At 41.2% G+C, this 14360-nt stretch overlaps 1 protein-coding gene across 12 annotated transcripts in view; it reads right to left on the minus strand.

The window, feature by feature from the left end:
- The window catches only part of mbnl2 (muscleblind-like splicing regulator 2), a 46892-nt gene extending 33346 nt beyond the window's left edge, over window positions 1-13546 (minus strand). For 6 of the 12 annotated variants that reach the window (XM_026361948.1, XM_026361947.1, XM_026361945.1 and 3 more), the window contains exons 1-3: window positions 9690-9964; window positions 4911-4951; window positions 3353-4231 (exon numbers count right to left, since the gene is read on the minus strand). In XM_026361948.1, the coding sequence (XP_026217733.1) occupies window positions 3353-3526 (174 nt within the window). In that variant the 5' untranslated portion in view covers window positions 3527-4231; window positions 4911-4951; window positions 9690-9964. Of the gene's footprint in view, window positions 1-3352; window positions 4232-4910; window positions 4952-9689; window positions 9967-13321 lie in introns of those variants that run through there. The other 6 variants (XM_026361944.1, XM_026361936.1, XM_026361939.1 and 3 more) reach the window with 5 other exon arrangements.
- Window positions 13547-14360: the final 814 nt, after the last annotated feature.

Consider the following 14360-nt stretch of genomic DNA (forward strand, 5'->3'; position numbering starts at 1 on the left):
TCCACTGAGTTGGCATGCTTTCCTACTGCTGCCTGACAAGTGCAACAACAGAGTTACACCTCCTACTCTACTCCTCTCCTGAGCCATACCTTTCACATGTTTATGAAAAGGACCCTTCTGATCATTGGCCAAGTCACGGCTGGCAGCACACAGCCCTGGCATGATAACCCTATCAGATGAGAAGACCCTGGAAGACGATACGGGCGTAATGGGGTGGAAATCAGCCTGCCGTGGAGCGAAGCACATTTCCTAATGAATAATAAAGCATTCATTCTCTTAGCTGTCACGCGGAAGTCTTTGTGAGTGAGGGGGTGAGTTAGAGTTAAAAAGTACAGAGAATCCTGTATTCTCACTCTGTCACTGGCTTGTATGGTGAAATGAGGGAGAAAGGAAAAGAGGGAGAAAGAAAGACTGGCTGCATTTCAGATATATTTGTCAATACATTTTAACAATTTAGCTAGATTAGGTTTTTAGCTGATGGGCTTGCCCATGGTAGCATTTAGTGACAGCAGAAAATCCCTAAATTAACAAAATTATAAGCAACCTATAGCAAATAGTGCTTGGTTAATAGACACAAAGCCCAATAAATGTAACAAATATTCCCGTTCCTGCTCTTATGTGAGACACAAAATAATGGAAAAAGAAAAAACAGTCATAAAAAACGAAATTGTCAAGTCAAGGCTGGTATGACTTGAATGTATAACACTTGAGGCAGACTGCTAAACTGAGTGAATAGCTTAACAATCCAGTGGGGAAAATCAATTCAATTTTAACTCATGATGGCTACAGCATGTCAAATGATGTTCCAATGTTGATGCACAGGAGGATGGCAAAGACCTCCTTTCAAATCTTCCATAACAGTGTCAGACCACCTTGTGCCAGACAAGGAAAATTCAGCCATTATGGTCAAGCATCTCTTGAGGACACAGAGTCAAATGAAAACAATGGTAAAGACCTAGGCTGCAGTGCAAACTTTATATTGCTTTAATCATCAAGACTGCTGCTGATAACAGAAGTAATGCCATAGTGGCTTTTGAATGACATGATGAGAAAGCATTCCTCAGTCAGATGACTAGTTCATGTTATCAGAGAACAAGTTTTTCTAGGCAATACAGCATGCAGCAGCATCTGAGAGACATCTTGAATGCACACTGTTTACATTGATGTTTCCCTTATTCTGTACATTAAGGTACAGTTGATATTAATGAATTATCAGTCCTTTGTCCAATAGTCACTATTTATTGAGAAAACATCATTGACAAGAGTCTAAATGAAAAGTAACTAGTATGAGGTTAAGTGCTCTTGTCATTTAATTTTCTTCAGTCAGGGACGACTGGCAGTAGTTTTCAAGGAACAGCAAAATCACATCACTTGCAGAGGAGCCATGTCAGGCCCTCCCTTGCATGGTGAAACAATTATTTTTCAGCTGGCAACAGGTTATTTAACCCTAACTGATGCAGTGAGTAGTTTCTCATTTCTTAAACAACCATGTTGGAAGACACAATCAGAAGAGTCAAAATATTGGCATGCATTAGGCAAGGGAAACATCTAAGGAGATTGCTAAAACTACTAAAACTGGGTTAAGAACTGTCCAGTGGAAGAAGATCATGTGGTCTGATGAGTCCAGATTTACCCTGTGATGGGCGCATCAGGGTAAGAAGAGAGGCGAGTGAAGTGATGCACCCATCATGTCTAGTGCCTACTGTTCAAGCCTGTGGGGGCAGCGCTATGGTCTGGGGTTGCTGCAGTTGGTCAGGTCTAGGTTCAGCAACGTTATGTGCCTAAAGAATGAGGCCAGCTGACTACCTACTGAATGACCAGGTTATTCCATTCATTTTTTCTTCCCTGATAGCACAGGCATAATCCAAGATGACAATGCCAGGATTCATCGGGCTCAAATTGTGAGAGTAATTCAGGGAGGATGACACATTATTCTCACACATAGATACATGGATTGGCCACCACAGAGTCCACCTCATTGGGATGGGCCAGAGAAGATTTTGCACAGCCATCATCAATACAAGATCTTGGTAAAAATTAATGTAACTCTGAACAGGAATAAATAAATAAATAAATACTGTGAAATTGCAGAAGCTTACTGAAACAATGCCACCTCGAATGTGTACCGTAATCAAAGCTAAAGGCACTGCAACAAAATATTAGCGTGTGACGTTTTTTTGGGATGGGCAGTGCAAAATAAAAATAGTTCTTCACATGACGTGAACCTGTTCTTTGTCACTGACCTTGTAGAAAACTTTGAAAACACACTTTCCCCACTCTGCACTAGTGTACATGTAAAATGTGGCTACAGTGCATACTTTACAAAAGACACTTCTTACCGTTCCAGTATTCTGCTCTAGTTTCTTTGGCTATTCATCATTGTCACTGCTGTTTTTTTTTGTTGTTTTTTTTTTTTTTTTTTTTTTATCTCCACACAGCTCATATAGTTCGAAAATAATAGGTTGCTCTTGGATGCAGCCTTCTTATTTGCAGCATATGGGGGCTTGTGTGAAGCGACCTTGTTATAATTGGGAAGTCTTTCAAAGTCTCTGGTGCTAAGCTAATTTAAGATATTTTACCACTATGAAAAAGCTCAACTATGCAATACCAAGTGCACTGAACACAACAAATATAACTATAAATTCTGTTTAGAGGGGTCAACTGATAAAGCACAAACCTTTATTGAAATAAAGGTTTAAAAATCTCATATCAAGCAAAGTTAATAATACTTATATTAATTATTAAATTCAGATTCTAGTCTTGCATTAATAAAGAAAAAGCTCATTTATCACATGTTGAGAATATGATTCTTATGCTTCCTTTTGTGATTACCACAAATCATACATAAAATATGCAACAAGCACTGGCTATTTTTGTCATTTGTTGTGTGACAGCTAACATGCAACCAGGAATAGAAGCTCTGAGATGACTTAAGGAGATCCGTTGTACCACATTAGAAGAACTTACCATATGAAAAACCGAACTCACACACACACCTGCGATGGCAGTGAACATGCCAACATAACTCTCCTTGACCTATGAAGCCTTTAACTTCATAGGTCAGGCTGGTCTGCTAACTGCAGCACAGCATGCAGACCTGACATGCATGCTAATTTGAGCAGACAAACTACACCAACCAACCATTAGGAACCACTTATCTTTAACATTTCATGTCAGACAATATAGAATTGGTACTATATACATGTAATCTACTGATTATTCTATGAGGTTGAATGTGAAAGAACTAAACAAAAAAAGAAACCATAATGATTTCTGCAACTGCATGTCAAGCATTAATGAAAACGTCTAAATTAGGTGTAGATTTTGTATCTAGCTCTAAGAAAGTCCTTACCTTTAACGAGTCAAAACAGGCAATCACCCTTCCATTATCCACCTGGCAGCTTTTGGGTGGGTGGGCAAATTTGCATTCCTCATCGCTGCGTGAACAAGTCCCTCTCTGAAACTGCCGGCACACTTCCAGGGTCAGCCATTTTGTGTCCCGTATCGAGGCAATGTTTAGAGCCATGTCAGCAGCACTGGCTGTAGAGCTGGGGTGCAGTGAAGCCACGGGGTTTAAGGAGGAGGATATCCTCTGAGGAGGTGTTTCAGAGTGTTCCAGGAAAAAATAAACACAACAACTACTAAAACCAATGGAACATATAGCTATAAATGATCTGCTTCAGGTCACTGGATCAGATTTGTCCTTGTGGACGTGAAAGTGGAGGTAATGGTCTGGCAAAATCTTTTAGGCCAGATCATGGGACTGCACTGCTGTTGGAGAGTTTGTCAGTCAAACAGCTAATTGTTCATAAATCAGTAAGTCACAGGGACAGACCTCTGATAAGGCAAAGGGGGCATACTCAGAGACAAACTCTACTTGTTGTACCAATGTCCTCAAAATGTCCTTTGTATGAGTGATGATTTCTGCACAAAGGTGGATGTCGGGGAGTAAGGGTGTGCCTATTTTGAGGTGTGATGGCACGCTATAGGACAACACACCGTTTGCAGCTTTATTTTGTTTTATAGTCTTCAGTGCCTGTGCCTCTAAACTGGCCGGTTGGCCAGCAGTTCAGTAGCTCCACCTCTTTAAAAGGTGCACAGGTAAAGACAAACCAGGTGTTTTCTGAGCTATATCCTGTCACGGCTGCAGAGGGAAAGTGCAGAGCTCTTCAGAAATGCCAGGGATCTTCAAGTAGGGATGTTGTCTCACAAGGCACTTTCTGTCAGCGATCTGAAATGGAGATGATAAAAAGCAGCAGAGAAACAAGAAACAAACAGAGTCAGGTTATTATCTGTGCGTGAGAAATGGATCGCTAAATATGATGGGCAACAATTTATCTAACAAGCATCAACAAGCATTAACAACCTTTATGTATGCATGTCAATCTAAATTTGGGTGCATACTGCCACAGAGGAGTGCTAGCTCTAAAAGGTACAAGCCTGATGAACCAGAGAAAAGGCAGTTGTGAGGTTATTTAGAAGCCACTTGAGTTTAAGTTCCCCAACCACTGCTGTGTTCTATTGTATGCAGCGACTACAAGCCCACTGGCACGCCAATATATTGCACACAAAGCAGTGAATGGCAAAAGCCTCTGTGCCATGAGACAGTGGACAAGAGCATCGAGTCAGAGCAGAGATAGAAAAAAGCCCCAGAGTCCAACCCACCCTGTAGAGCCATGCTCAACGGGCTGATGCAGCCAATAGAAAACCGCACAGCACAGCATTATTTCAGGCAGCTGTCCAGTAGCCAGAGAGAGACCGAGACAGATGCATATACCAGTGCCAGACACGATTATGACGCTGCCCTGTGTCCTGTGATATTCGCCGTTGTCCCACTGTCCAAATTAGATACCAGCTCATTGACAGCAGGCTGTCAATTTACATGCATGGTGCAGAATGTGTGTGTGCACCTTATTCTGTAGAGGCACTGGTGTCTGAGTCTGGTTGTTGTCTGGGGAGAAAGGGGGAGACAATTGGTAGAGCAACAATCTGAGGAAGTGACCTTTAGATTAAGTCTACAAAATCCATTACTAAGCTACTGCGCAGGGAGCTCTTTTCTTGCACATCTGGAAATATTTTTGTGCTAACTGGGGGAGGGAAAACGGGGTTGAGGACATTGGACTGAGGAAGGCGAAGGAGAAGGGTCGACATATGCACAGTTCTGCTTAAGAGATTCACCCCTTACTGTTTGATACATATAAACATTCAGAAATCAGAAAACCCCAGGAATAAACAAGAAAGTGTTAAATATGAAAACAATATCCAGAACAACCTCTAAAGGCATTTGACAAGCTCCACTTGTGTTAATAAAGGCATGTTAAGGCTAGTACATGAAACATCTATGCTCCTGTTAAGGGAAGAAGAAATCCTTTTACAGATTCCTTTCATACGCAAAAAGGTGTAAGGCTGTGAGTGCAGTACTTTTGTCCTGCTGTCCTGTCGAGCTAAATATCATCCTCTGTCTTGGTCTGTTAGTTGAAAAAGTCTTATACTGAAGACTTCTGGTACTGGATTCAGTTTGTGGTTTGTTGACTTTTTGTGGATCCAAAGGAAGAAAATCAGAAACCTTAGATGCCAGGTGGCAAAAAAGATGCTTCTCCTTGAAATTAGCCACCAACCCTACACAGACCATTGTCTAACTAATCATATTGTCCCACTTTAGTGCTGATCGCGTGAAATGAGAAGCTTCCTAGCCCGATGGTACTGACGCCCAGGCTCCACTCTCCAAGGCAGGATTTAATTTCACACTGTCTCCCTAGGGAGAAAGTCAATTGGTGCAGAAGAGACAGTCAGGTAAGAATCATGTCAGATGTGACCTTTAACAATTAATCCCTTCTTATTTTTAGCAGCCATAAGAGGTCTGTGATCAAGCTAACCTACATTGTCAGGATGTGTGAAGGGACGATGGCGCCATGTCTCTTTGAACTGATGGAGCGGGCTGTGTGAATACAGTTGAGGAACACAGCCATCAGTCACTTTATTTTTATTGCGATGCAGAGGTTTACAGCATTGGAAGTTTTCATAATCCTGAGTAGCCAGCATAGATAAGAGATGGATGGGGACATCTGAAAAGCTCACAGGGGACTCAACACGCAACATTAAAACAATGTTTGTCACAGAAAATATTCAAAACAAATGTTAAGGGCTGACGATCAGACAAGTTCTCATGTGGGTGATGGTACAATAAAAATCATGCAGGAACATGACTACATGCCTGTTCCCAGTGTACAGATTATTGTATGTTACTGTAATGTGTCCAGGAAAGGTAACTGCAATTTTCCTGTCATTATTTTGGATGCTGCAACAAAATCAATAAATTTTGAATTATTTAATCGAATGAACAATGAATGGATAATTAATAATATATATTTTTAACAACAACTGAATCTTCAAATAATTATAGACATTTGCTAGACAAGTGTCAGTTTACAAGCTAAATGCTTAGTAGACCAATAATAATGGTCAATTGATGAATCAATAATTCCTAGAAGATTTCAAAGCAGGAGCAGAGAGAATTGTGCTATAGCCCTCTTACACTCTTGAAGCACACCACAGCCCCTGCTGGAAAACAAACTACCATCCTGGAGGGAAAACTGTTACCTCTGTCAAATAACAACAACCTATCCTAACAGCATGATAAACTCAAACACACAGTGGAAGCAAATTGCTTTGCAATAATGACTGCTTTGGAAATCTCCAACTGAGGTTAGAGGCGGTGCATGCAGTTTTGATTTTGTCTAGTTTGGCGTGTCCTTGAATGGCTTGGGCTTCGGTTAGGCTATCTTAGGTTGTGCTGGTGCATTACAACTACATGCAGCCTGGCTTAGTTTACACTAAGCTTAGCAGTTGCATTTCGAGGACAATGCTACTGATATGAAAGGACAGAAAGACAGATGGTGGGCAGGTAGGATGAGACCATACAGCACCCTATGTCTGACCTCAGAGATTAGCCGTCCTGTATGCCCTCATTGCTATTTCAGTGGCCCAAAATATTAGCATTCTCCAGAAACACAGCCTCAGTGAACAACTAGTGTGATAATCTGTCTCTGACAACACAGGAATATATTGTTTTTCAACGTATTGTAATGCAATTTTTATATTAGATGCCCTGGGTGTGTGGATGTTAATATTACTTGGGTGACTGAATCTTTAATCCTGATAATATCATCTTTCATGTTTTCAGCAATACAAGACCACAATCTGAATTAAACCTACGTAAAGAACAAAATCCTGCATGATGGTTTGTATCCTGTTCATTTTAATTCCTGGGTTCTTGCAAGAAGGCTTTGTCCCCTCTGTGTCTTCAGTACAAACAGTGGACATACAGGGCAACCAGATAAAGCCGGGCAGAGGTGTGAAGAAAAGCACCATAGTACAAGACTATATGGATTACTGACACGTACTGAAGCCAGCTGGCAGGGGCATTACCTTGGTTAGTCTGCTTAATTGAATGAGAGTCAGCAGGACTGGGGTGTCTCTAGTGAAAGTCATTGGCTTGACCTCTGAATACCACGCATGTAACCTATTAGTTCAGTATCTGCGCAGTCTGGCTGTGCATTGCAGTTTATCTCAGACGATAATCTACCTGGTTTCTGTTGGTCATAAGACTTCTGACAGCGTTTACTGTGGTATCTGCTAGCCATTGCCAGCAAAATAAAGTAGAAATGCAAATGACTATGACGGACAAATCCAAGACCAGGGTACCTGAGTGGCTGCATTTCCATTTTATTACCATTTTACACTGCGAACCACAGTTGGGTGGTCATTTGCATGGCCAAGAGGAACAAGTGGTCAATGTTTTTCAAGGCTGTGGAGAGAGGGCCTCGTTGTAGAGAGGAAATGAAAATAAGTGAGCCTTAAAGTGCAGGTTTTATCAAAATGTCCTCCATCAATAACAAACCTAACTGGCCTTTCAGTGTGACATCATCAGCTTATTCGCTTGCAAAATATTCCTTTGCATCTTCCAGACTGGATATTGAGGGCTATACCATGCTGCCTAATGTGTACTTAATGGTATAGATGCTTATGATATTAGCAATAAGAAGGGGTGAGTGAGCTTAGCAGAGGCTATACCAGGACTAAGCTAATGTTCAGAGGCAACACAAGAAGCATTTCACAGAGTCAGCAGACAGGTGTGCCCCATATCATAATAGCCTTAGTTAAACCACAGTGACCTAAATGGCTGTGTTCGTGATATGGGACTGAGCCCTTCTCATCTGATCATATCACAGAACACATAATGAATCTTTTCCATCCTTTCCAAAGATTTTCTGCACTTGAGGGTAAATGTGCTCGTTTTCCTGTGCAAGTACTACTCCCTGCTCAACCACAGGACTCTGGTAAAACATAAGCTAATTACAGTACAGTTTGCAGCCAGAAGTAAACATTATTTTTCAGATAAACATAATCATTAACAGGACACCCAAGCTTACTGAATGTCTGAAGTGAAAACTGTATCTATACTTGTAGTTCCATTGACACTTTGTATTTTTAAAACTGGGGATAGAAAACACTAGATACTAGATTAGATTAAAACTGAACGGAATTGAAATATTAAGCACAACACCTTTAATGAATGGAAATCTTAAGCCTTTAAATTACAGCACTTAGAGAATAACTTGAAAACATAAGTGCTGAATGATTCAGCAAACTCAACCTCCTGCCACAAAGCAATCAAACTCCCTCTTTTGTGCAGAAGATGACTGAAAAACCTACCAACCACTAAATCCTTTTAATACCATTTTGAGGTACAATTTGCATGAGAGTCAATTTCGAAGAAAGGGGATTTTTGGTTGTCAGGGTCTTGCAGTAAGGCTTGGTGCTTGTCTGAGACTTATCCTATTCTTTTCTCAACAGGAAGGGCTGAACTGATGTTCCATTTTAGAAAACACCCACTTCCCCTTGATCCACAGCCAAACGTATGACACCACCCTGGCCTTTTCCATGCAATGCGATGATGTCTACTGCATGACCGTGCCAGGCCCCGACTCTAGTGCGAAGCTAAATCTAGACAGACAGCGAAAAGCTAAGGACACGTCAACCATGCCCCATCTAACTCAAAAGGTTAATCACGATGTGGTCCTTATTAGAACTGTGAAGTTCAAGCTTATTCAGGTCATCCACAATTTGTCTCTTATATTGTGTATAAAGTAGGTCAAAAAACTTCACCCTGTTATGTACAACCTTTGCCCGTAGTTAGACCTTGTTACGTGGAATATTTACACACTGGGAGTTATAAGAAAAATCTCTGTAAGAACCACACTAAGCAGGCAGTAAAAGGTAAAAGCCAGAGAGCAAGTTCTTCTCTATAGACCGAAAAATATGTTGCCCATGTGGCAAAAAGGAAAAAAAAAGAGCTTGTGATTTTTGCACTGAGGACGGAGCAAGTCATCTGCTGCGATCCTGCCTGTCCCTTAGGAGCCGAAAGAGAAAGTCCACTACAGTGCTGGAAACTGAAACAAGGATAGTTACTGCGTGGCTGCAAGCTCCCAGTGCTCCTGTACATTTATCCCACTCTGTCTATATTTTCTCCTTTCACTTAAAGCCACACACTCTTACCCTTGCATAGATAAAACATTCCCTCTCTTCCCTCCCCACCCATACTGGTATGCAGCACACTGCAGTAAAACTCCTTAAAAAAAACGAAGAAAGAAAAAGCTAAACCATCCAATACGACGATTCCTTCCCACCTCGTTCCACTGGGTCCCGTAGCCCCGTGTGTGCCTCTGTCCGTCTGCTTTTCCGAACGTAGGAGGCACCCAGTGCTTCTGTGACACTGAGCTACAGCACAGCTCTCCCTTCAGCCTCAGCAACTGGAGTTAATGACCATGTGAACTGTTGTCATTCCTTGCGAGCTGCCGAGTGCTGCAGCCGGAGGTCCATGCCTAGACAGGGATTTTCTCTGTATCTCTCTCTCTCTCAGCCACGGAGCAAGCAAGCGAGGCAGGCAGGAAGCAGAAGAGTGTCTACTCCAACTATATGGCTCAAACACTTCCAGCCAGCTCCCCTCCCCACACCTCCAAAGCCAGCCCCTTCCTGCCCACCAGCCTGTGGCCCTGCCCCTTAACAGCACGAGCCAATAGAAGGAAAGCTACTGTCTATGATAGCTCTCTATAGGAATAGAGTAGACTAAAGTGATGGGGCGAACACTGTGCTGTTACAGTAACATTCTCTGAATACTAATCTTAAAAGGTATTTCCCCAATTTCATGCCCCAATAAACTAGCTATTACATTATTTATTTTTGGCCATCATCCTGCTGGTCATCTTGAGTATATTTCCATTTGACACATTATTTGTTTTCTAGCAAAAACAATTTCAAGTCTACGTGTATTTGGGAGGTAATATGTTGCAGAAGACCAGAATCGTCCTAGTCTGTGGTCTATCATCACACTGAACACCATCCCCCCAGTAAGCATGGGTACCGCACCTCCTCTCCCTTCTATCTCACTTCAGCATCCATCCTCTAAACTCATCAACTCCACCATTCAGATACCCCCATCCTCCCTTTCCCTTGCAAATCTATTGTCTATTCCTCCACTGACTTCTCCTCATCCCTCACCTGTATGTTTTGCCTGTTTCTGTAAGCCATCTCTCAAGCTCTATTTCAATCTAATTCCTTAGTTTACTGGACCAGAAAATTGCAGAGTAGTGAACATTTCTGTTATTGCATCAGAATCAGGAAAAAGCCTAGTTGTGTCTGGGATTTGGAAGTCTTGGTTCTCCACCCACCTATCCTCTCCCCTCCACCCGGCTGATGACATGCTAGTTGGGATCATATGAGCCGTGAAACTGGAGCGTCACAGAACTGATGAGTCAGAGATCCAGCTTCATGACTTTTCGATCCAGATTCAATAGAACAGCTGTACTGCCTGTCTCTCTGTGTCTCTGTCTCTGCCTGTGTCTGTCTGCTTCTCCCTCATACAAAGGCTGTGAATGACGCTGCAGCCTGGGTGTTTCGTTGACATCAATGAGGATAAACATGCTTCACAGCTCTGTGATAAACAAACCTATTTACTGTCTGATTATGCTTTGAGAGCTATATATAATCTGATGCTTGCCAGGCAATAGACTTGTGAAATGTTTTTGTGTGGATGGGGATTTAATCTCTCTTGCATGAAAAACTGCTAACCTCAGCAAATGACACTGACGTCATCTCAGGCATTAGGGCACCTGTAGGGAAACAACACAGACAACCGCTCTGCCATTACATGAAGCATGAACACTGGTGGGGGATGTTTGTCAAAAGGTAAAGTGTCACCTTACACCTTCCGTGTATGTACACTCACTGTGATATATCATGTACACTGTCGTGAGAGAATGAAGAAGCAGGAATACTCCTTGTTACACCACTACAACATGCAGCTTGACTGGTATAATCACAAAATAAAACAATTCAATATGTTACCATTGATCCAACATAATGGCAGTTGTACAGGTTACTGTGGGTGGAAGAAGTCTATCAATCTCTCATTTGGTTGCAAGCAACTTCTCAATAACCGTATTACTGAATAACTGTCAATAACTGTATAACAAGCCCTGCTTGTAGCTAATTTCCACCGGCAGACTTCAGATAGCCTACCTCCTAAATAGATTTGTCCAACAGGAAAACAAACAAAAGCCTGGCAGACAAACAAGCGGAGCAACTTCCTTCCCACATGGTATCCCCTCCCCTCTTATTATGCCTGTACTGTTTGACCCCAAACATCTTGGCTCACTAACACACATCCAGATTTAGGATTCTGTGGCCCCACATAACACTACGTAATTTTCCAACATAAAAAGAATAACCTGAAACAATAGCTAATTACAGTAAATAAGGATTGATGATTTAAAACTGTTTGGACGTGCTTCTCAGCACAGAATATTGCTTGTATTCTGTTTGTATTACTGGATACTTTAACACAACAGAGGAAAAAAACAGAGCTCAGAAATAGGGCACTGAAGACAGATCAATGAAAAGGCAGCTGTCTTTTTCTATTATTAGCCGTAATCAATTGTGAAGCGACAGAGAGTTGTGCTTCCTTCCGCTTGAACCCATTCTGGAAAGTCTGACATGCACTATGCCCACATGATAATTGGAAATAAACAAGTCATCATGCATGTGTAGGAAAGAGGTCAATCAGTTTTGGAGCATGTTTAAGGCTGTGCACTGAGACTATGTGCAAATGTTAAGATATAAAAGAACCAAAATTAATCAGGAGATACTGGATTCACTAAATAAAATTCCTACTCCTAAAATTCATAGTCTAGTCATACTTTAGAACAATCTGGTGCTAATTTTATCCCATATAACAATATGGGCCAATTTTCTGTACTTCTGATGATACGAATTCAGAACATTTCCTAATATTCACAGTGTGCCATGGATTATTGTGTGTTACTCAAGTGTACCATTGCTGTAATAGTCGTAATGAAAACAATATATTACATACAAATGGCAAACCAAGATTCACTTTACAGTATTAAAATGATCTCTCATTTGAAATTAATTCCTTCTGCTTGTCTTATTGCATTTCCACTGGTGCAATCCTACTCAAATATGTCGATTTGCATTTTCAGAGGGACCATTTATTGTACACGACCTGGCAGTTAGCCTGCTATAAACAAGGTGTAAAGGCTATTGCTCTGCGAACCTCTATGATTAAAGTGTGCCTCCATTTACGTCTCATTACTTCTGCTTTGTTTTTGTTTGTAAGTTTTTTCCTACACAGCTATGAAATCTAACAATCTATTCATCGCGGTGTCATACATTTATTCATACATGGTTAAAACAAAAGTGAAAAATGCATCTTAATTCTGTCTAATAAACTGTGGACAAAAACTTGAGGCCAGGATTGTGATTGCAAACAAAACAGTAAGCCTTGTATATTACACTATTTTTGGGCATGGATTTAATATGAAGGGTGTGTGTTACCAAGTTAATAATGGTGACTGCCAAGAATTTGTTAAACAATCAGTTAATGAGTTCTTATGAAACCTATCCCCACCGACCATGAGGTCACTGCTAACTTCACTAACATCAAACAGCAGTGCACAAGAACCATGACAATGTAATGCATCACGTTACTGTTTTTATCTATTTTAACGAAGCTGCTTTCTCTTGTTTTCATTAGCTTTCCGGGCGGTGATTGGGAGCTAGCATAGCACGCCACGAATCAGCGACTAATGTTTATGTGGTGGACAGACGACAGTTGGAACCTTTTTTGGTCGTCTCTACTGTCCAAACAGCCGCTATGTTCACCGTTACGACAACAAATGGACGGCAGACAAATACAGAATACAAAGAGTGCTAGCTACTAAGCTAACTACCTGCAGCTTACCTGATGACGAACCTGTCACATCCAGCTGCACTTCAGCCGCTTCTCGAGAGCGCTGTCTCGGTTCGGAACGGGACGGCAAACATAAAAAAAAAAAAAAAAAAAAGCTCTTCGACTGAGACTATTCACTATTTCTTTCCAGCAGCAACCTTTTCTTATTTTACGACTATCTCTTAGGTGAAAGTTGAAGTGAGGTGTCAGTCGCTACACGCTAGTTCGCTAACTACTTCTAAGGCTAGTGGAGGAAGCAACAAGCGATTTTGACAGTTCGAGGAAATGTTGAGCGAGCTTCGCGAGGGGGGTTAGTACTAAGGTGTAAACATTAATTACGTGTTTTTAACCCATCATTGCGGCTCGCGTCATTTGAGACTAGTAAGCTAGGTGTTTAAGATTAAAATGTAATGCCACATGTCGTCCATTTTCCACAAGACAATATAGCTCTATTCGACAAGCAGCACACATCCCACCCTACTGTACATGTGGTACAGTCCAGTGGAAGCAACAGCGCAGGGAGGGGGGTGCTTGTTACCTAGGAAACAACAGTGAATCTCCCTGGGGGAAAGATGTGTCCTCTGATTTATAAAGCAGGGCCTGTCTGTCAAAGTGGTCCATAGACAACATGAAAACATTCAACATCTGCTCTATGTTCTTTAAAATACTGTATTTAACACTGTACAGTAGGTCCTGGATAAATATACAACATTTATTTTAAACTAATGTTACTCATTCAAAAGAAATCTCATTGATCTTACATAAATATTAACCCCTTTTGTGGCTATTAGTCACCGACTACACAAAGAATATGTCTTCATTTTTATAAAATAATAGATTGCATTGTATGGTGATGTTTTGTCTTGACACACACTATGTTGTTACAATTTCAGTCACAATAATTACGATAGAATAATAATAAAAAATTAAAAAAAACACAGAATAGACATTTCATTTGATATTTTAGCTGATCGTCAGATGCAAAATCCACACATCGACACCGCTTGATGCACAGCCCCCAGAATTTTGCAGCCTAATTGCGCACGGCTGG

Source organism: Anabas testudineus, chromosome 2 (assembly GCF_900324465.2).
Source record: "Anabas testudineus chromosome 2, fAnaTes1.2, whole genome shotgun sequence".
Classification (NCBI taxonomy): domain Eukaryota; kingdom Metazoa; phylum Chordata; class Actinopteri; order Anabantiformes; family Anabantidae; genus Anabas; species Anabas testudineus.